The sequence below is a fragment of the Diadema antillarum genome, unplaced genomic scaffold (genome assembly GCF_040938485.1).
Source record: "Diadema antillarum isolate AM-2024a unplaced genomic scaffold, OU_Dant_1.0 scf00000182, whole genome shotgun sequence".
Taxonomy (NCBI): Eukaryota; Metazoa; Echinodermata; class Echinoidea; order Diadematoida; family Diadematidae; genus Diadema; species Diadema antillarum.
The window spans coordinates 282,743-304,916 of record NW_027271071.1 but is presented as its reverse complement, the minus strand read 5'-3'; the positions used below and the strand labels follow the sequence as shown (position 1 = coordinate 304,916).

Here is a 22,174-nt window from a genome sequence, read left to right as displayed (position 1 = left end):
AAATGATGCACAAACATACAGTAGACAATCGTATACAAAAAGTTACAAAGTACAAATTATGTCTACAGGTGAATGTTCACTTGAATGTACAAATGTCTCAATATGAAAATAAACATAATGATCTGTTTACAATTGTATGATAGTGACTACAATTTTGAAAGGTGGGAGATATATGAAGGGATCTACATTGATAAATGTGAATTTTTTTTTAAAGTCATAGGCCCAAGTATAACCTCAGGTGTAGGGAAATATCAAGCATGGTGATCACCATTTAGACCTAACAATGGGGGGGGGGGGGGGTTTACTTACACCAATTGATTGAAAGGAAAACACATGATTAAAAAAAAAATGATTTTACTACATAGACTCGAAAAAGCCATATAAAACAACAGTAAGGAATACGTGATTACTGACAACACTAACAATGAATAATAAAAATGATAATGCGAAAATATAAATGCCCATCTAAAAATTGGCTTCTGGGACTTCGAGAGTATATCAGCTAGGTAAATAAATTTGTAAATACGACGCCATATTCTGGTTCACTCTCCCAAAGATATAATAATGGTACCTCGCAGCAGGGAGGTTGGAAGTCCACCTCTCTGCTCGCAGCACAAATTATTTGGGTAGCACACAGCTGATTATGCTTGCCCCAAGTTGAACATTTTTCACCATTGTGGAGAAGAGAGTTCAAAGGCAAACACTGCTCAGGTAAGCCTAATTGTCAGCCCCAGTCAACGTTTTACAAGGCTTGATACAACAACCTTGTTGATTTTCGGATTTTGTGCTTGCGAATATTATGGCATAAATCTCTGGGCGTGCTGTACCGACTGCACGTGATGTCAGAAACATGTGTTGGTGTCACAGTCAGTAAACTAAAGTCCTACCACGAGAGTTCAAAGTGAATACCCTGCATACATGAACCCAAACAATACCTCCCGGCAGTAATGCTCCTTGGGGTGTTTCACGAAGAAGTAAGTTAGACTTAAATCACATGTTTAAGTCCCCAAATCATGCATAACTCCTAAAACTAAGTCTTCCTGTTACTTGCAATTTTTAATCCCATTTCACAAAGCTCTAAGTCGTGTGTAAGCCTTGCATGGACTCACAAGTTCTTCACGCATGATATAAAACCATGCATACAATTTGCAAGCCACAAATTGTAGACTTGGGTTTACATTTCAGAAAAAGAGAAGTTTCACTGTCATTGTAAAGACAGAAGTTCTCCTGCTAATTGAAATTACAGATCCAGACCATAATCTCAATGAGTCAGGTCAGTGGAAAATTAAAGCAATCTACACCCTAGAACCTACTTCAAAATCAATGTTAGCAGACAGCTGGTGGCTCATTTCATATTTTAGCCTCATACATTACTATTGAAACAAATGTAAAGTCAGTCTTAGGCTGAGATCAACTTTGTAAAACACACTTGGTTGGTCGATTTCATGCTAAGATTGACTAGTGTTAAGTCAAACTTACTATTCTAAAGTGCAATCTTTGTGAAACAAGCCCTAGATCATAATATCAGAATCATATTTTCCAATCACATGTCTAGGTGTTCAAAATCACAAGTCAACACAAAGCATTGCTATGGTAATATCAGAAATCAGCAGCAGATCTCCATCCATGGACCACAAACACACATACTTTGCTATTTTATCTCCTGGATATAAAATCATATCACATGTTTATAATCATCTCAACTGAATAGAGTAAAATAGAATGTACCCTTCTCTCATTAACATACAAGTGTGTGTAATAAGTATTTCTTTTTGGGCATTTCAGAAAGGCATTCCAAACCCCATAACGACAGTTTTGCATTCATAAACTGTCCCAAACTCTCTGAAAGTGGCCTGGAAACCTTAATTCTGCTTGGGAAGTGAGTTTATAAATGCACCAAAAGACTATTGTACTTGGATCGATGAGCATTTCCCTCGTACACTGTCACACAATTTTGAAATCAAGCCCATTTCCTAAAGCAAGAATTAGCACGGTACTTGGAAACTTTGGATTGGTGAAGATGAACCTTCTAGAAAGGTATCCAAATCATTAGTGGTGATCTATTGTAGGAGCCTACAAAATCTCAGAACAAGACTTTTTGCCCTTTCTGCCAGTTCTAGAATTATGGGAGCTTAACCAGCTGTCAGCTCCCCAGGCATGGAGAGAGTTTCTTAATACAGACCATCATGCTACTGTATGTAAAATTAATCCCTCTATGAAAGTGATATCATATTACTTAATACTTCAGTGCATAAATTACTGCGACATAAGCTCACACTCTTTCACACAGACATATATTTCTCTCCTTTGCTTTTCTCCTTGAGCAGCTTCACAATGAAGACAACAGTGTGAAATCAGTGTGACCTTCTTAGAAATATGGTAGCTCATGAGCAGATGTCATATCACTAGAACTGCTAATATACACAACAAAAACATAAACGCAAATGAAAGCAATATATATATTATTATGCAGAGGGGTGAAAATATGAGGTATGAGTTTTCTTCAATTTCTCTGCCCTCTGTATAAATGAAATTTGTAGGATCGTTACGTTCTGCTGATCTACATTTTAACATTTACATACATTGCAAGTTCATTCCCTACCTTGACTACAAAAATTATCAGAATCTAACACTACAGCCAGCTCTATAGGAAAAAAAATCAATTAAGATTATAAATAGCACAAATACAAATTCTCAGTACTAAAATAGAGTTACATGTAGAATATTCTGGCTCAAGCACAAATAGTGAAAATTACTGATATGAGTACATTCATTTATGATTTTTGAGGCATTTGTATTATACCATACTTTGGGATAATGTAAAAATAATCTTAAATCCCCACTTTGAATTCACACACAAATTTTAGTAGTGCAAACACAGGAGTACGCAAGATTGTAATCAAGGTTCCACCAAGGATCTTATTTTTTCTCAACCTTTCAGTCCCAGGGTAGGGTTTTCTCACTCAAGAACACAGTGCAATCAACCTTTTTTTTTTTAATGCATTATACAGAACTTCGAATGAATTGTCACACAATCAGAATAGACTGTGACCAAAGAATCCTAGGCAAAAAAAAAAAAAAGTAAAATAATGATTGATAAAAAATAACAATATTTCGTGACTCACTTGAGTCTTTTTGCATCTCCACAATGGATTCAAAGTAGAGACCAATCATCTGGTAGAGTGTAATCATTCTGAGAGAAAGTCATTTGTATGTACATCACTATGTATAATATACACAGAGTAATAACTCTGAGGAAACCAATACAGAGATTTACCATTTGAACACACCAAACTGTGCAAACAAAAAGTTTGCATGACTTACAAATCTGTACCTGACACATATTACACACACAGTCACTAAAATCGGTACAAATGGCCACAGATATCTCAGCAAGACAAGGGAATTCTGATCCAAAGCTTCTGGGAGGCACTTCCTGTTTACAGATATCTAGAATCAAGTCACATGACCAGGACTCTCGAAATACTCTGGACAGATGAATTCACAGTTCAATCAAACTGATGCAATGCAGACTGCAACTTTCACCAGCACTATAAGGTGAAACTTGAAAAGGATGCAAAATGTCCACATTCATCCCCTAAATTCTGATAAAAATCATTTAAGTTTCAACCTCTCCATGTGGACATGAACTTGGGGGTTGGAAGTGTAATTCTAAAAATGAAATATACAGCATATTGTAGGCAATACGGAAGGCCCAATGCATCAAGTTAATTTAGATGTTCTTTTCTGCATATTGTACAGTTGAACCTCTCGTATCCGGACAAGTCGGGACCGGGGCTCATCCGGATAAGGGATTTGGCCGGATACGGGAGACTCAATGCTTTATACATACCAGTACATATTTGTACTGTACATACACATGTACTGATGTAGCCCATTGTAGTACCACATGTAGTAATGTGTATACTGCAACCTTTTCATTGTTACACTCAGTAACAGACCCCAAAATAGAGGTTCGTGTTTGCAAGAATGAAATCATTTTCTTTTATAAATTCTTGGGATGATTTACCTAAATAATCATTAAGAAATGTATCAAGTATATGTAATTCATGTGTGTTTGTGTAGGAGTTCTCAAGGAGTTGGGAATCCCCCTTTCCTCCAGTAATTATTTAAAAGAAAAAAAATCACGGCGAGAATGCGTCCGTATAATAGAGAGATCCGGATAAAGGGAGGCCGGATAAGAGAGGTTCAACTGTACATGTACACAGTGTATGTCTGTGAGTGCTAACAGCACAGATTTCTTTGGAGTCCTTCGCAAGCTTGTACATGACATTCCACTGGTGTGTCAGCGGGTCACCTTGCTTATGTAAACAAGGTCGTGAGGACAGAGAACCGTTGTTTATGTGAGGGCAGAAGATGGATTTACATTCCATGACCCCTCAACTCAGAGAGGTACCATGTCAGATTTGGATCTGACTCTAAGGCTGGGGATAACTCAATTCTAACACACTGAGTAGGAAGACCATCATTTGACATCATTTCTCACACTCAGTAGTGATGAGAGTGATGATGAGCAGCACTGATATTGGGTTGTTTGTCCGCAAAAAGCATTCAAAGTTGCCCAGCTCCCACAACTTGTCACATCATAACAAAGTTGCTGGAAAGAGGTCAGTCCCAAAATATGAAGGAACTGTTTCCAAAAATACAGTATGTCCCCCCAAAAAAAATTTTAATCAGATTTTCAAATTGATAACACCCAATATGATTGACCAGTCTAAATGCTACTTCAGGGTCTTAAAGGTAGGGAGTCCCATTTGCAGACCTAATATTTGAGATTCAATGAATCCAGTATTAAATTGAAGAGAATACTTATTAAGAACTTTCACCTTAATAAAAAAACTAAAAACTGGCCTAAACTTGACGAATCTGTAATGTTTCAATCAACATAATTCTTTTCGGGCCCCGAAAATTATTCCTGCTTTTTAAAAAAAAAATCGACCGTTAGAAGCTGTAATTTCAGAATAGCTCCCTCTGCGGCAATCTAACGTACATCGAGAAGGGGTTTGGGAATTTCTGACATCGTGTGTATGTACCGTGAATGTGACCGATCGTTTTACGCAACGGTACGATTGAAAGCTCGAGAGGCAATCCCTCTCGCCTACGTGTGCTGCATGCGATGCGATGCGATGCGGGCTAGCTGGGTGGGAGGCGCAGCTGGCGATTCCTTGGTACTACAGTACTGAGTGCGATGCGTGCGTTGCACGTATTGCATACATGCATTTGAGGTCGATCGTTCGCGCATACTAGTACGTGGTGTATGATTGTCTAACGTGAGAATGGAAAAGCTCGATAGAAAGGGGCCTGGGAGGCCTGAAGGGTCGGCCCTTTCTAAAAGTGCACGGAAAGAAAGAAAAAAACTGCAAGACCAAGAGCGGGGCAAGCGGAACAAGAAGGTTCTAATGCATGTGGAGATTCACGAACGTTGGATGGCATTAGCCAAAACACAGGGAGTGACTGCCCGACAGTTGGCGTCGGTCCTCCTCGACGCAGTGGATGAGGGGAGACTTGTGCTCGAAACCAGGTGAGTAAATAGACGATTAGTTCTAGACGATTAGTTGTGGTAATGACTTTGTCTTTGAGTGTACAAATTATCATCCAATATACTGTTTGACATTATTGCATGTGAGTTTGGCATTATATATCGTGTAATGGTCCTCTAGTCTAGGCTCTGGTACTGCACCAGGTCAGGGAATTATAGACCATTTTTTTTTTGTTAGTAGGCGCCTATGGACTAACTGTTAGGTAGGGTAGGTGCCCGTACCGCCGCATCGCACCCGTACTACAAACGGGCCCCGCGAAAAATTCCACTTTACGTGCAAAACAAAGAAATACGCAACACGCATAGAGTTAGAAACTGTTCGTGGTTGAAGTTCAAATATAAAAAGAGATGCAAAGAAAACAAAAATAAGCGAACATCGGAAGAAAAGAATTGGTCGCGCTAATTCTTGACCGCAACATCATTGTAATGCATGCTAAAGTCCCTAAGATCTTCTAACAGTTAGTTCTAGTAGAGAAAACGTTAGCATAGGGACACTTAGGGTGTTACTGTTGGTTTATACATGTAGGACACCCAATCATACATGTCATATCACACTTACAACTTGTTAATTGTGTCTAGCGGTTAAATATATATATATATATATATATATTTTTTTTTTTTTGTGCACCAGTCTTTTCATGTGGAGATAGTGATGGGGAAATACTTTCCAATGACCATGGCATGACAGGAAATTAATGCTGGGATTTTTTTTTTCTGTCGCTAATCCCATTTCAGATATTCCATGGTTGATATCGGCAACTGTTTCGTGGCAAGAGAAGAAATTGAACATGCAATTTGTCATAGACAACTGGGTGATACTGCCAAGATCTAGATACTGAATGTTCTCAATTGTTTGAAACTTATTTTTGAGAAGGGACATTTGGAACAACATGCAGTTGAAAAATTTGTTCTACAATTACAATCTAGATCTAGTCTACAGCATCTCTTGTTTAGAGTCAGTGAAAATTGTATGAACAATAATTTTAGATAAAAGAAAAAGATTGATCGGTAATACTAATACTATACGTTCCCCCAAAGTACTGTACCGGTAGTGGAGTAAAAATAATACTTATTACTGTATGGGGGATCAACCGCCAAGCCACGACACTAGTTCGAGATGGTTCAGACTTTAGTGGCTTTGTAGTATTTGTATCCCTACTGGCCACCTTTATATGCACCAGAGAATCCATGTGTAGGCTTATGATGCATTGTGTGCAGCTGGATGAAGGGGAAAAGTCGGCGCAAATTGTCTCTGGCCTGGGGTACTTCTTACTAATTTGAATTGAATAACTGAAACTGCACTGGTCTTGCACTCGAGACACAGTGAACAGTTCCAGCATGCTTATTTTCATATTTCACTTGACATCAAAATACATTAAAAAAAAACAAACAAAACAAAACAAACCAAGCGAGATACAAAATATGTTATAAGTCGGGTCATGGACAGAAAGTGTGTCATATAATGAAGACAATTTTCTATAACTTGTGAAATATGATGGAACCGCAAAAGCAAAGCTTGTAAATGCAGGTTCCATGAAAAAATACCGGTGTAAATTTGCTATGCAATCAATGGAGATAGTACACAAAGTAAGTAATAATGAAGAAATGATGTACAAAGCTAAAATATCAAAGTACAAATTTTCTGTGAGTTATCTAGTTGTAATTGTAGCTTTACAAATAGCCGTAAAGTTTTATGATTTTGTAAGAAAAATCAGCTGAGATCTCTTGCTGAGTTTTCTTTGTGGTTTCTTTGTTATCCCTGATGGATGAATTCGCACATCTCTCGTGAGCTAGGTGGAAGTACAACGTACTGGTAGAAGCAAATATGACATTCTGATCTTGGATTTGGTCAATAAATGTATAATGATCATACCTCTTCAACTAGGTATCTACCCATCCTGAAAATAACAACAGCATATTTTAATTTAAAAATGTAATGTCAATTATGTTATCAAAGTGTCTGTCTTCTGAAAAACTGAAGCCATGATGATGAAATATCAGAGAAGGCTACAGCTCTGCCACCCCACGGAAGAAAGCAGTAACTGCATATCCGCTGAGCTGAGATAAATGCGATTTTGTGTTTTTTGCAGATTCCTTAAAAACACAGAAACAGTCGAAAATAATTTTGTGGTATGATTATGCACCATAGCTAGTTGTCTAACAAAACCTAGGAAAAAATTGTGTTTCCGTTATTTTTTAAATGTTATTTAGGAAAATGTAGTTACTGCGGTGACTCACCCTTGATTCTGGGTAGTTTCCCCACGGAAAAATGCAGTAACTGCACTCGGTCTACAGATGGCCAGGAGTCTGCTGTTTTCCCCATGGAAAAAAGCAGTAACTGCACATGTCACATGACCATAGTGACGAGAATTGTTACCACCACAAGCTTATAAAGTTCTTCTACTTTGTGGTAAGTCTAGATCTATAAGATCTAGGACCTAACGTTAGACCTAGACTCGGTCTTGTCGCTTCTACTCTATCTAGGAATAAATGGTATTTTGTGTAACACAACAGTAACATCTTCTAGTAATTGAAGTGAATGGTCTGGTACGCGGTAGACCTAGCGCTAGATGATCTACTAGTAAGACTAACTAGTGTATACTAGATCTAGTGCTCATCTCCATTCAAAATTTCTACTCATATTTTCAGCTCACCTTGATTTTCTGGTTCCTCTGCAATTCATGATAGATTTGCAGGCATGCCTGGACTGCAGAAAATTTTCAGTCACTGTGTGACTGCATGGTTGGCACTGTCACTCAGACTGTACTGTACTGTGCAAGTGATGACTAGACTGTGTGTGATGTACTTTGTGTGATGAATTCTGCAGTTACTGCATGCTGCGGTGTATAGGCATGCTGCAAAATTTATGCGCGCATGCAGTACGCGTATTCTGCACTCTGAGTGCGCTCAGTATGTTAGCTCTGCTAGTCTCCAGAAAGAAACTTTTTTTCTACTACTTGTCATAATGATTCCCTGCGGGCAGAGTCAAGTTACTGGTGAAAGAATCTTTTTATATCTACTCCTCTAAATTACTGAAGGAACCGCTGTTTATGTTGTTTTAGAAAATTGATAGGATTTAAAAAAAAAAGTATTAGGAAAAAATGTACAGGCAGGACTACAGAGTCTGAATTATCAGACTAAATTGTTAGTTACTGCTTTCTTCCGTAGGTTTTGTTGGTTACTGCTTTCTTCCGTGGGGAAACTTGAAAAGTTGAATCGACTGGATGCAGTTACTGCTTTTTGCAAAAGTGAAAAATTGCATTTTTGGTCAATCTTATTTTTTTTTTTCAAAACTGACTTATTCACATTTAAGAGCATTGGGTAAACTATTCATTTTTCCAAAAAAGTACAAATTCATAAAAATGTCAGTTACTGCTTTTTTCCGTGGGGGGGCAGAGCTGTATTTGTGTGATGTCTGACAACAAATCTTCACTGAACTTCATGTGAAATTTTGTGTTTGAATATAACTTCCGTGGAATATCCTCATTCGTGACTGTCTCTGCAGCACCAACCATCACTAGAAGCATAAAATTTACATTTAGAAGATATTTGTTGCATGAAAACAACAACTAAAAAATCCTTGTAAAAAAAAAAGATACTTTGAAAATAGAATCATCACATCGGCAATATAAATTCCAAATTATAAATAGGCCTATATTATATTCATGTTGATTATTCCAATATCATTATACATGTACATTTATAATTGGCTTCAATTTTTTTTTTCAAATTTTCAAGCTGAACAGAATCTGCATTTCAATGCAGATCTGTTCAAAACTTCCTTAGCAAATCAAATGGACAGAAAATGTTTTGTCATTCATTGCATCAGTACACTCAATACACCATATGTGAGAACTGTAAGTGTCTTTATCAATAAGGCATAGAGGAAGGTGTCCAACACCACCACCACCACCCCCCCCCCCCCCCCCCCCCCCCGATAGCTCTACACCTACAATGTGGGTCAATAGACTTTTAACCCAACCATTTCCAATTTCTACATTGCTGTAGGCGTAGTGATTAACGACCTCCCCCTTGATAATATTAATCCCATACCATTTCACTTGACTAAAAAATGATGTCCATTCACTTTATATCATGACCCCAATCTAAAAGTTTCCACCTTGGTTTACCCATCCTCATGATCAAGATGGTGACAGTGGTACATAGTCAATCAGGCATTCAGCTAGAAGGGGATTACTCTTGGCCTCAGTTCGTCCTTGGTTAGTGCATGAAGGGACTAATCCCTCTGTGGAAACAGAGACTGCAATGTCCATTGTGTGAAAATGTGACTGCTTGCTATTCATTATTTGTGTTTTTTGTTTTGTTTTGTTTTTCAATTTTACTCTTCATGTATTACCAACACCAGTATATTGTTGAACAAATAAAATAATTGTAACAAAGTTCTAGAGCCTTTCACTGTTTATTATAACCACATGTAATGCACTCTTTGTCAAGTGCCAATTACTTATTGGGCGCTGCGATTGCTGTCCATGTTTTTGAGTCTGCTTTGTGGTCTACATGTACAGTCCTGTATTCTACAGTATTTCATGGCCATCCATTGTCATTGTGAGCAGTACCATGATTGTTCTTCAGTTATATATGTATGTATCATTGATACCCTAATCTGATCATGTCTTTCAGGCCAAGTACATCAGGACGTAGATCAAAAGTGGCTGCATCAATAACAAAAGTAAAGGTGCCACGGGAAGCTGTTCCATCAACTCCAGGCTTAGATCCAGAGACAAGGTATTTTAATGTTTTGTTTTTACCTCAGTCCCTCAAGTTTCAGTTAACATTATTATTGACATTGTTATTATTTTTTGATATTTTGGGGAAGAGAAGTAAGGGTTTTTTAGGGGATTGTGAAGTGCAGAGAGACTTTAGGACTTGCACCCATCGTGCGCACAAGTGCACAACATTTTTAATGTTACTGTTAGTCTTATTCCATAAAATCAGAATGTCAAAGGACGTCTCTAATAGTGCCAAAATCAACAAACAAGCAAATAATGTAAATAATTATTGTCCTGGATTAGATTTCATTTGATGTGGATGTTTTTCATATTTTATCATCACTTAACTTATTTTTAAAATGTAGTTTTGTATAAATTTCCCGAACCGAAATGTATACAGCTATAGGTTTATCTGTAAATGTATGTACCTGGTTGTCCAACATAATCATGAATGATAGAGCCTCAAATTGTGATATTCCCAAATTTGATCTTGTCTTTCAGGCCAGGTACATCAGGATATAGTCAACAAATGGTTGGGCCAGGAACAGATGTACAACATGAGGCTGCGTCATCAACTCCAGGCTTAGATCCAGAGATAAGGTAATCAAATGTCTTTGTTGTTACAGTGTATCTGTATCTCACCCTCAAAACAAAGACTTAGATACATGGTTACTAGCTCACAAGGAAGGGGGTATTAGATGGTGATTTGCTTATAAAGTTCACGATACGAGTATTATGAAATAGCCTCCTGAGGGTATTGTGAAATAGCCTCCGTTTGTGTGTGTGTGTGTGTGTCCATTCGTGTATTCTCAAAATGGTAAATTGTGCTTTTCTCTGTAACTTTTATATTGTACAATGGATTTGTAAGTTAGTTTTATCTGAACGGCTAGATGAAAAATGGAAAATTACAGAAAAAAAAAATCATCATGTTTGGCCATTCCAAGATAGATTTAGTGATTTACGCTTTTGTTAGGGATTTACAGTATATTTACAGCACAATTTACTGATTCACTGGAATTTACATGTAAGCCTCTCTTCGTGCCCAGTCAGCAATTTTGGAAATATACCCCTCCCCCCAAGCCTGATAAAAACAGAAATAATGTTATTGAATATTGTGATAATGAATACTCAGTAAATCAAAGTAACCTCAAATTTCTGAAAATTTAATGAATTAAAATCTTGACTATCTGCTGTTAGCTATGGCATATGGGAGCTATCTCCTCTAAGACCACCCGATCCCAGGGGCCACCACATGTCAGAAATGGTCCCCACGAGTCCGAGGATGACTGAGTGATGGCCAAGATCGAAAAAATGGTGAAAGTCCATGTTGTCTGTGGAGGAGTCCACTGCAGAGCTTGTGCTGCAAACTCAGCAAGTTGTGTGGTGCGAGGCAATTTTTTTCCACGCCGAGCGACTCGGCGTGGCTTCCAATGCTCGCACAAGTTTCTCTTTTTCATGCAACTGAAATTCTCCCTGGCACTGTAAACTCAAGTTGAGAAGTGAGAACTGTAGACTACTTTCTGTATTTCATTCGGTTGCTGCCACAGGAAAACAAGCCAGTTTAATGCTTCGAGAGTCTAAAAATTAAATCCACAGAAAAAAATTCTATTACAGATGTAGATTTGTTTCTTGAAATTTTAACTGTTTGCCTTTGGAAATGGTACTTTCATTTGTTCGTGCGAACACACTCATATTTTCTGTGCACTTCTCGGACATGCTCGCTCTGTGTTGTATAGATCTACTTACAGAATCCAGGCATACTGATAGTGGTTCTCCCAACCCCTCAAGTACTCTTTGTAAAAATTCTCGCGTCCATACAAATGTACATGTACTTGTACATTGTATGCATTTCTCTGCCATTTGCTCACTGTTGTTATTTTGATTGTGACATTATCTGATTCTCCTTTGAAGCGCGAGATAATAACTATTCTACTTCTATTTCTCTCCTTTTTTACTGTTTAACCTTATTTCCTCTTCAATTGAAGCTCATGCACAAAGAGGTTTACTACACAAAGAGTGATGTTTTGTTCTAAAGCAGGAAAATGTTTTCAAAAAGGTTCAGTAAGAGAATGCAGTAGTATTTTGGGTGAAATGTAATCAAAGACATTCATAAATTACATTCCGAGTTACATGTCATAGAAAGATACTGCCAAAATAAGAATTGAGAAAGTAAAAAAAATAAATATGTTAATAAAAAGAAAATGAATTGTAAAATAAAAAATAAATAAAATATATAAATGGATAATTTAGTATGGTGCATTCTTAGAATTCTTAGTGAAGGTTTGATCACCTCCAATTGATTAATCAATCCACCGCATTATGGGACAGAGAGATGTGAAAACTACGCGTAGACAAAATGTGTTTGAAGTTATTGCAAAGTGTTCATTGTTGTTTTTTTCAAAATGTAGCAAAAGAGGCTGCTGAAAACTGCTTATCCAATAAAGGCGAGCCAATGGAGTAAAATGGAGTCAAAAGGGGCCTGAGCTTTCGATCCTAGCAGAATCTTTATAGTCAGAGGCAAAATGACAAACATGCAGGGAAAGCAATCACATATAAGGACTTTTCACAACAAGAACAGACAGGGACAAGCTGGGTACACAGAACAAAGAAACAAAGGAGAGGGTGGGAGGTCATGGGCAAGGAGCCCAACAGGTAAAAGGAGGGGGATTAAAGCAGGAGGGTGGACAGACAATAGGCAGAGGAGAGGGGACAGACAAAAGGCAGAGGAGAGGGGACAGACAAAAGGCAGAGGGGGTCAGTGATGATCATGAGGATCAAGGAGGCAACCAATGAAGGAAAAGGATGAATAGGGAGGCAACATCAAAGAAGATAGGGAACACCAAAGGGATAAAGAAAGGGAAAGAGTAAAAAAGCAACAGCAAAAGGAGGGGAGGGGGGGGGGGGGGGGGCTGAGCAAACAGTGAGCCCTGAAAGGTGTACCAGGAGGAGGCAACAAGGGGAAGAAATCAAACATATCAAAGTGTATACATGTACACACACAGTAATAATAATGACAATGAAATACCAGTAATGAAAAGAATATTGATAGAAGAAATAAAATAGAGCACATATGAAAAACTGGAGGAGAGAAAATTGTATACATTGTAAGTACACAAAAAGCAGGCAAGGCAAAATAAGCACAAGTATGTGTAAACAAACAAAACCAAGTGTATGTGTGTGTGTAGGTAGAAAAAGGCTGTGTAAAAGAGACTCGGACTAGAGGAAGGAATCAAATGGGGAAAAAAGGGTCTGCAAATGGAAAAAAGTTTTTTTTCAAAAATCTGTTTTAGCATGACAAAAAGTTTTCATTTTAGAAAGATCTGTTAGTATCATGAAAATGTAATAGACATGATACACATGTATGTAGTAGGGACAATTGTAATAACAATAATGGTAATTTTATTTTAGTACATGTACATGTATGACATACAAATGTACATGTATACATATCGTTTTGCATCTTTTGAAAGTTTGATGACTTGAGCAAAAAATTGGTTAAGTTGATGATGATGCCGATGATTATGATGATGATGATGGTGGTGATGATTATGATGTGCAACTGTACTTATTGTTTTTTAATTGATATATTTAAAATCATGCAATATTATGTATGTATTCAATATCATGCAATGGAGAGAATGGTGAGATTGTCCATAATTCTAATCAAATATTATGCTGAAAAAATACATGAGAGCGGGGGTGGGGTCAATCAACTGGATGTACTCTATAATAATATGGTCCCATGAGAGTATGTAGGAAGGCAATGGGAGGGCAGAAGGGGTCCCCCTCCCCCAATATGCTTGATGTTAATGAGGAATGGTGGTGGTTGTGGGAGGGAGGAGCAGTTTATTCATGCTTGTAAATAAAAATGAAAATAGGGTTCTTATTGAAAACTGTATTGTTACGTAAAAAAAAGGGGGGGTAGGAAGTGGGGCGGAGTAGGTTATTGTATATCTCCTCAACAAATAGGTCCAACACAGGAAGGTTGTTACAGCCTTCGCCATGATGGAAATGGATGGGTCAAATTAAGATCTATCCAAACAAGAGTGTTTGATGTGTGATCCACAAATGGACTTGATGAGAATATTAGCTTATGGAGGGAAATGCATGAGTTGGCTACACTGGCATGAAGCGCCGGATGCAGCTAGTATTTGCTTATAATAATACTAAAATTTTGGCACAGTAAAGCAGAAACATGTACAAGTTGTACATTTTGTTCTGACAAGATTTGGTGTCATAAATTTCCTTTCTTTTTGTGTTATTACCATTTCTTACAAAATAAATGGTTAAATTTTAGCAAGCTGCTTGAGTTCTCTCTCATGTGTTTTATTGCGTCAAAAGAATTTCTAATAAGGATATCCAGCTGCTTTCCTCATTAGCATTTCATATATTCTTTAATTGAAAAGTACACAAAAGGTGATGGTACCGAAATAGCTTGCAGCCATTGTCAAGAGTCCCATATCTGTACAACACAGAAGGATTTGGGAGAGCTACATGTAATACTTGAACCATTATTTAAAAGAAATGGTAAACACAATTTTTAGAACAAGAGAGAGTTTGACCATGTCTTGCCAGAAAAAGAAATTGTACATGTTTCTGCTTTATTGTACAAAAGATTTACTAGAGCTGTATTATTTCGGTTAAATTTACAAAAACAGTTAAGCTACTTCAAAAAACGGTCGGTTTTCAATTAACCTTTTTCAGTTTTCTGGCATTTTTTTGTCATGAGTACACTCTGTAAATGTCATTGCATCTAATTTCTACCACAAATATGCTTGTTATTGGTCACTCAATTATCTATTTTTACAGATATGTATGTATTTACTTATTTCTCAAATAAATAAACCCTCACATTAATGAGAATCTGATATCCATATTAAATTGTTTATGATTTTGGAACAAATGAACAATATTTTTGTTTCAAAATTAACCAAAACGGTTTTCAAAAACCTTAAATTTGCAACGGTTTTGACTGAAGACAGTTGGTTTCTAATCGATTAACCTTTTGAATACAAAACTAAATTTTACTATATTGAATTATGAAGAAATCTAGTCTAGAGTTATTAAATATGAAAAATATCAAAAGTAGAAAATGTTTGCATACAAACATGTACTCAACTTCTCACATACTGTTACTGGTAATTACTCAGTTCTGTAAGATGTTCAGTGATTTAGACTTGTCTCTAAAGTAAATGAAACCTTTCTATGTTTTATACAAACTTAGAATCTGCTTATATAAATGAGGTTCACACTTTGCCAGTAGAGATGAAGAGAAGAAAGTACTATCCTAGTTTAGATTAATAATGGAAAAATTGATTGACATCATTAGTTATGGAAATTCTGTGAATTTTTTCTTCTAGCACACCTAGTACATCACGTGGTCTAGGACTTCCTTTCACATCAACCCCTAATGTCCCTCTGATGCCTTCTGTTATGACTCATTTTGACTCCAGTTCAGATGCACGGTATGTAAATAGAAACAATACTGTATGAAAATGTACAGGTCTTGTTATGTGGTTCTAATAGTTGAAATTTTGTGCTTAGATTTAGATTCCAGAGGTCCAGTGCTATAAAGAAAAACTTGTGAAGATACATTCTTGATGACATTTTCCTATACATATACCAGGTGGCCCAAAGAGAATGGAAGTATGGAACATTCTTTCTTCTTTTCCAACAAAGTGATACCACATGATCATTGATTGTGGGTTAGGCATTCTAATTTACTAGACCCATTTTCCTGAGGCAGTAGATTTCCCGAAATTTGCTACTTCTTTTATATTCTCATGTTCATTGCAACTACAGTTGTATTGCAGTTCGTGCAATCACACGGTAGTGTGCGATACTGAATATGTTATAGCACAAGAGAAAGGCAAATTGCAATGTCATTTGAGGAAACGGTCTATGTTTTTGCAATGATTGATTCTCTACTTTATTATAATTCATAATCGTCCATCTTCATTATGTTACTTCGATGTATGTTGTCATTACAGGTCAGCAGAATCTGGTGTAGAAGCCATAGGAGGGACTCCCAATGTGTCTAGGTATGCACAGAAAGCTCTGATCCATCACAGTGTAGAACCATGTAGGGGCCAGGTGTGGTTGTTTGATAACTTTTCAGCGAATGACACTGTTGACACAAAATTCTGCAGCTGTAGTGTGTTGGAAGTGGATGATATTTTGTGCTTCTTATTTGGATGACGTCACATATCACACATTTTTACCTACATTGTAGCCTCCCAAAATTTTTTCATCAATGATGAATCTGTCATTTGTGAATTAGTTTTATGACACATTTACAAATAAATGATTTATTTATATATTGCATTTATTCACATTATCATGGGATAAGGGGATTGAAAAAGAAAAACCCTGAAATGATATTCTTTCTTCATATCCTTTTTTTTTTTCTTCACAGCAGTGAGGAAGGTCCAAGAGAATCAGACGAAACTGGAGACAAACTAGAGTGAGCATCAAGTGATTGATTAATGTTTATCAATTTAAAGTGTATGCTTTGATGCTACTTACTAATTTTTCTTATTAATCAATTGCTTATAAGGTAAAAAATAGCAGAAATACCCGTAGCTGTTCTTTGGTTGGCTTTTTTGTAAAATCAAAATAAATTGCAAAATAATGATTGAATTAGTTGACATATAATGTTTTTCTACTAATATCGCTAACTTTTCTTATCCAGAAAATGAATTAAGTCTACTAATTTATATCATATTTCCAGTACACCCACATCTACACACTAATGTTCCTCTTAATTAATGAGTTATTTTTATCTATTTATTTATTTATTTATTTATTTATTTTTTTAAACAGTACTCCAGCAGGGCAAACTCAGATACATAAACTAGGTGATCCATCAGTCTAACTTCTTACCGCTATCTGAATTTCTATCTCTTCTGAGCTGAATGCCCAAGTGTGCTATTGCCATCTGTTTTTGTCCGTCCTGTGCCGCGCATCATGCATAAACTTTTTACATTTTCATCATCTTCTCCAGAACCAGTGGGGAGGTTTGAACCAAACTTGATGGGGATCTTCCGTAGGGGGTAGGGACCCAAAGTTTTTCATGTGGCACGTGGCCCCCAGGAGGGCCAAAGGGGTAAAACTTTAAAAATCTACTTCTCTAGACCCAAAAGCAGTAGAGTCAAGATACCTTCATACATAAGGAATATAGTTTGGTTTCATGGCAAGACCTAGGTGGCTTTCTAGGGCCTTTAGAGGGGATGAAGGTTCGTTTTGTTTTTTTGTCCCCGCCGAACGAGTTCGAGCAGGGGACTATGAAACAGGCTCGCTCCGTACGTGTGTGTGTCCGTCCGTCTGTCTGTGTGTGCGTCCGTGTGCGATCAAAATGTTCAATTTGCTACTTCTCTGTCATTTATAAGCCAATTTTGATTCTGTTTGCTTTATATGATAGCACTACATGGGAGCTTTGAAACTTCTACACATAATTTCAGTTGTGACCTTTGACCTATATTGTACATTTTGCTTCAAAATGATACTCCTTCGCCATTTCTAACCTGATTTCACTTCCGTTTGCTTTATGTGATGGCACTAAGTGAGGGCTTCAAAACTTATACACGGAATTTTGACCTTTGACTTCTTTGACCTTTGACCTTGATTTTTGACCTATATTGTACATTGACTACAAAATGCTACTCCTTCGCCATTTCTAACCCGATTTCGATTCCTTTTGCTTTATGTGATGGCACTGGGTGAGGGCTTCAAAGCTTCTACACAGAATTTTGGCCTTTGACTTCTTTGACCTTTGACCTTGAGTTTTTACCTATATTGTACATTTTGCTACTAAATGCTACTTTCAGCGGGGACATTGTATTACGCACGGCATAATTTCTTCTTTTCCTTGTGTTTTTTGTTTGTTGTTTTCTTTTTTTTGGGGGGGGGGGGGGCCAAGGGGAAAAACCATATTTTCATTGTCTTCAGAATCAGTGCCTGGATTTCAACTGATAATCCCTAGGAGGTAGGGACCCAAGTTGTTGATATGGGACATGTTGCCCTGGGCGTGGGGGTGTGGGGAATACTGTGTCAAGTGTATCGATTAGGGTACTCAGGTGAGGGGCTAGCGTCTGTGGCTCGTCCTTTTTTAGTTTTGTAACTGGACAATAAAGAGTTTTTAAAAAATACTTCAAGGAATATTTTTATGGGCTATTGCATATTGATATTTTGGACTAATTGATATTTTATTTACTTTTCTTTCAGTGTTAGTGTTACTTACAAAGTCAAAGGAGACTTTGTTTATCTCGATGAACTGGAGATTGACGACGATGACAAAGATGACGATTACGATATCGAGGCAGAGTTATCCATAATGCAGAGGTAATTGATCCGTTGCTTCCAAGATGCTGAAATTCCCATAGCTTAAACCCGGTTCCAGTGAGGAACAGGTCGCTTGTCATTACCATACCAAATTCAAGTTGTGTCATTCATGCTGTACATATTGTAAGATAAATGTGTTCTTGAACTTAAACTCTGTTGCAGAGACCAATTAATTAATGTTTTGTTCATTGCAGCAAGTGCACAGGACTTCCTGTCCTCTTTGTCGGAGACGAAGTGCACACCATCAGTGAGGAGCAGGATGAGGCTGATGATGCAGGGAGAAGTTTCACAAGATCTGGCCTACATGAACGCGTTGAGAAGGCAGATGTTGCGGCCTCGGCACGTTTTTTTCTCATCGAGGAAAGTGTGCTCTCTGATCTTGCGAGGAAAAGCAAGAAAGTGTGCACTGCATGTGGGAAAGAGCCTCTCACCATAGAAATTAAACCCTCAGGCACTGCAGCACACGTTTACTGGGTAAATGCATTTAAAACTGTGTTCTTTTTCGTTTTTGAACAATTGGTAGAAGTAGTTGTTATGCCTCTGCCACGAAGTGGTGCCGGAGGCATTATGTTTTCGGGTTGTCTGTCCGTCCGTCCTTCTGTCCGTAATGAATTTTGTGGACAAGGTAATTATCAAAACCTGTTGAGGTATCCTCATGAAACTTGGCATGTATGTGTATTAGGGGATGAAGTTGTGCCTATCAACTTTTGGGTGCACATGCTAGGTCAAAGGTCAAAAGGTCAAGGTCAAATACATAAAATTTCTCTATTTCCACCATATCTATGCAATGCCTGAAGATATTGTCTTGAAACTTAGTGTATACATGCATTACCAAATTGGGATTCTCTGGTGAAAGTTTGGGTCATGAGGTCAAAGGTCAAAGGTCAAATGGTCAAGTAAAGATATTAAAACTTCACTTTTTTCTCTGTAACTTGGAAATTGTTCAAGGTATCTTCATGGAACATAGTACATATGCATGTACTGACTGGCAGTGACTATCTAGAGAATTTAGGGATCGTGGGGTCAAAGGTCAGGGTTCAAAGGTCAAGGGCAACGCTTCAAAATTTTACTATTTCCCTCATGTTTACGCAATGCCGGCAGGATTATTATTTTTTTTTGACACTAGGTTTATGTATGTTTAACCTAATAGAGATTCTCTGGAAATTTTTTTTTCTTTTGTTTTTGCCTCAAAGGTCAGAAGGTCTACAGGTGAAAGTGCTGAACTAATTTTTCCTCCATATCTCGGAAGTGGCTAAAGTTATCTTGAAACGTACTACATATTCATGCATCTTCTGCCTTACAGTGATTATCTTATGAATTGTAGGGTCAAAGGCCAGATGAAAATGGTAACAATTTACTATTTAATACAGAAATCGCACCTTTTCTCCATACCTTGAAAATTACTCAATGCATAAACGTATGGATGGGTCACAGTCAAGTCAAAGTCCGTAAATCCCAAATACATGCTCTCATATTCATCCAATTAAACATAGGTCAAGGAAGGTGAGCGTTCAACACATTTGTGACAAACTTGTCATTTTAACATTTTGCCAATTTTGTGAAAATGTAATCACACTATGTTCTCATGTACTATTTAGACCTATAAGGAGAATCGTGCATTATGGCAGAGGCATAACATTTCTAGTTTAATTTATCATTCGGAAGGGAGATGGGGATCTCATGACCTTCATGTGGTATAAATTTCACCCAAATTATAACATAAAGGTACTATTCATGAGTTTTGATTTTTTTTAATGTCTTTTGCATTCTTAGATATCAAGGTTGTAAAATTTGAGACTCTTATAGTTATGTCATGGGAAATTTTGTTATTGCATGAAGGCAGGCAATTGCTTAAAAAATGTTTACAGTTTCTGTATGTTTGAGTGCAAAACTGATGAAAAATACTGCTGTTTGTAAATTTTTCTGAACAGAGCTAAGTCTGTCTTATTTGCCCGTTGTATTTTTACTTTACAATTCATGCAAGATGAAATATTCTCCCCAACAAAAAGAATTAGATATCAAAATACATTTGTACAGCAGCTGCTGAACCAGGGATGCATTATAATATATGAAGTGCCAATTTATTAAGTTTCTTTTTGTCTTTCCATTTTCGTAGACCTGCCCAGATGGCCACACAACCCAATCCTGCACTCAGAGGACAGTGAACCGGGTTCACTCCGGAGACATGAAGGTTGCCTCTTCTATCGTGCTCTCTGGCAATAACTTTGCCAAAGTACAGCTGCTGGCAAGACATGCTGGGTTGGCCATGGTCAACAAGTCGACTTTCCAGCGCATACAAAATAAATATGTGTGCCAAACCGTGCAGCAGCACGCAGAAGGATTGATGGCTGCAAATGTAGCTAAGCATGCAGCTACACCAGATGGTGTTGTGCTGATGGGTAAATATTCCAATATTTATATATATATATATATATATATATTTGTCTATTACATTTCATCTGCAACATTTAGAAAAGTCTTCCTGTTTTCTTTGATAAATGAGAATATGCTTATTTCTCTAAATGATTAGTTAGTTATTGCACAGATCCAAAAAATGGAAATTCATAGAATTTCCAGTGTGCCCTGACAGTGTCCTTCTATTCCAATACATATGTTCTCTTTAGGTGATGGGCGTAATGATAGCCCGGGACACACAGCACAATACCTGACCTATCTGGTGATGGAGGCATCCAGCGGAGACATAATTCATGCGTCCTTCAAGGACAAGCGCCAGACCGGAGGATCCAGCAACAAAATGGAGCCTGTGGCTTTCTTCGAGAGCGTGGCTCGTCTGGAGGAGAAGGGACTCAAGGTGAAAGAAATCATCACCGATGCCCACCCTGAAATAACAGCTAAAATGAGTAAGATTTTTGTATTTATTTTGTATTTTGTATATATATATTATTTTCTAACTTTGAGTCATCAGTTTTTTTTTTATTTGATCCTCAAATAAAGCAAATCAAGTCAGAAATGGGAAATACCAGACAAGATATTTGGACATTTTAGTGAAAATTCATTGTAAAGAATGCTGACAATGTCAAGTGTATTTTTATAACAGTCAAGTCAATTGCAAGTTGGCACAGTGAATATGAATTAATGTGATCAGTTTTATCAGCCTTGTTACAGAGTGAAAAGGAGATTTTTTAACGATCGTTATATTTGTCTTTCATTAGGAACCAAGCACCTACCATCAAGCATTCCCACGATGTCTGGCATGGTGGGAAAAATCTTGGAAAGAAATTGACAAAGGTAAGTTGTCAAGAAAACTTTTGCTCAGGTATTTTGTCCCTTAATTGTCCCCGCCGAACGAGTTCGAGCAGGGGACTATGAAACGGGCTCCGTACGTGTGTGTGGTCCGTTGTGTCCGTCCGTCCGTCCGTGTGTCCGTCCGAGTGTGTGCGTCCGTGTGTGATCAAAATCTTCAATTTGCTACTTCTCTGTCATTTATGAGCCAATTTTGATTCTGTTTGCTTTATATGATAGCACTACATGGGAGCTTTGAAACTTCTACACAGAATTTCAGTCGTGACCTTTGACCTTGACC

At 37.4% G+C, this 22,174-nt stretch overlaps 2 protein-coding genes across 2 annotated transcripts in view; one reads left to right on the top strand and one right to left on the bottom strand.

The window, feature by feature from the left end:
- Nucleotides 1–22,174, bottom strand: part of LOC139723169 (lysosomal-trafficking regulator-like) — a 151,709-nt gene that overhangs the window by 72,305 nt on the left and 57,230 nt on the right. The window lies entirely within an intron of this gene.
- LOC139723154 (uncharacterized) lies at nucleotides 5,298–20,853 on the top strand. The gene is made up of 9 exons (XM_071634415.1): nucleotides 5,298–5,542; nucleotides 10,202–10,306; nucleotides 10,792–10,890; nucleotides 15,651–15,755; nucleotides 16,281–16,331; nucleotides 16,706–16,753; nucleotides 18,514–18,630; nucleotides 18,825–18,994; nucleotides 20,747–20,853. Exons 1-9 carry the CDS (start codon nucleotides 5,298–5,300, stop codon nucleotides 20,851–20,853), a joined length of 1,047 nt encoding a protein of 348 aa, XP_071490516.1.

Coding starts and splice junctions, on each gene's coding strand:
- LOC139723154 (XM_071634415.1), top strand. CDS start 5,298: ATGGAAAAGCTCGATAGAAAGGGGCCTGGGAGGCCTGAAGGGTCGGCC. Junction 10,307..10,791: donor GGCTTAGATCCAGAGACAAG/GTATTTTAATGT, acceptor CTTGTCTTTCAG/GCCAGGTACATCAGGATATA. Junction 16,332..16,705: donor GGGACTCCCAATGTGTCTAG/GTATGCACAGAA, acceptor TTTTCTTCACAG/CAGTGAGGAAGGTCCAAGAG.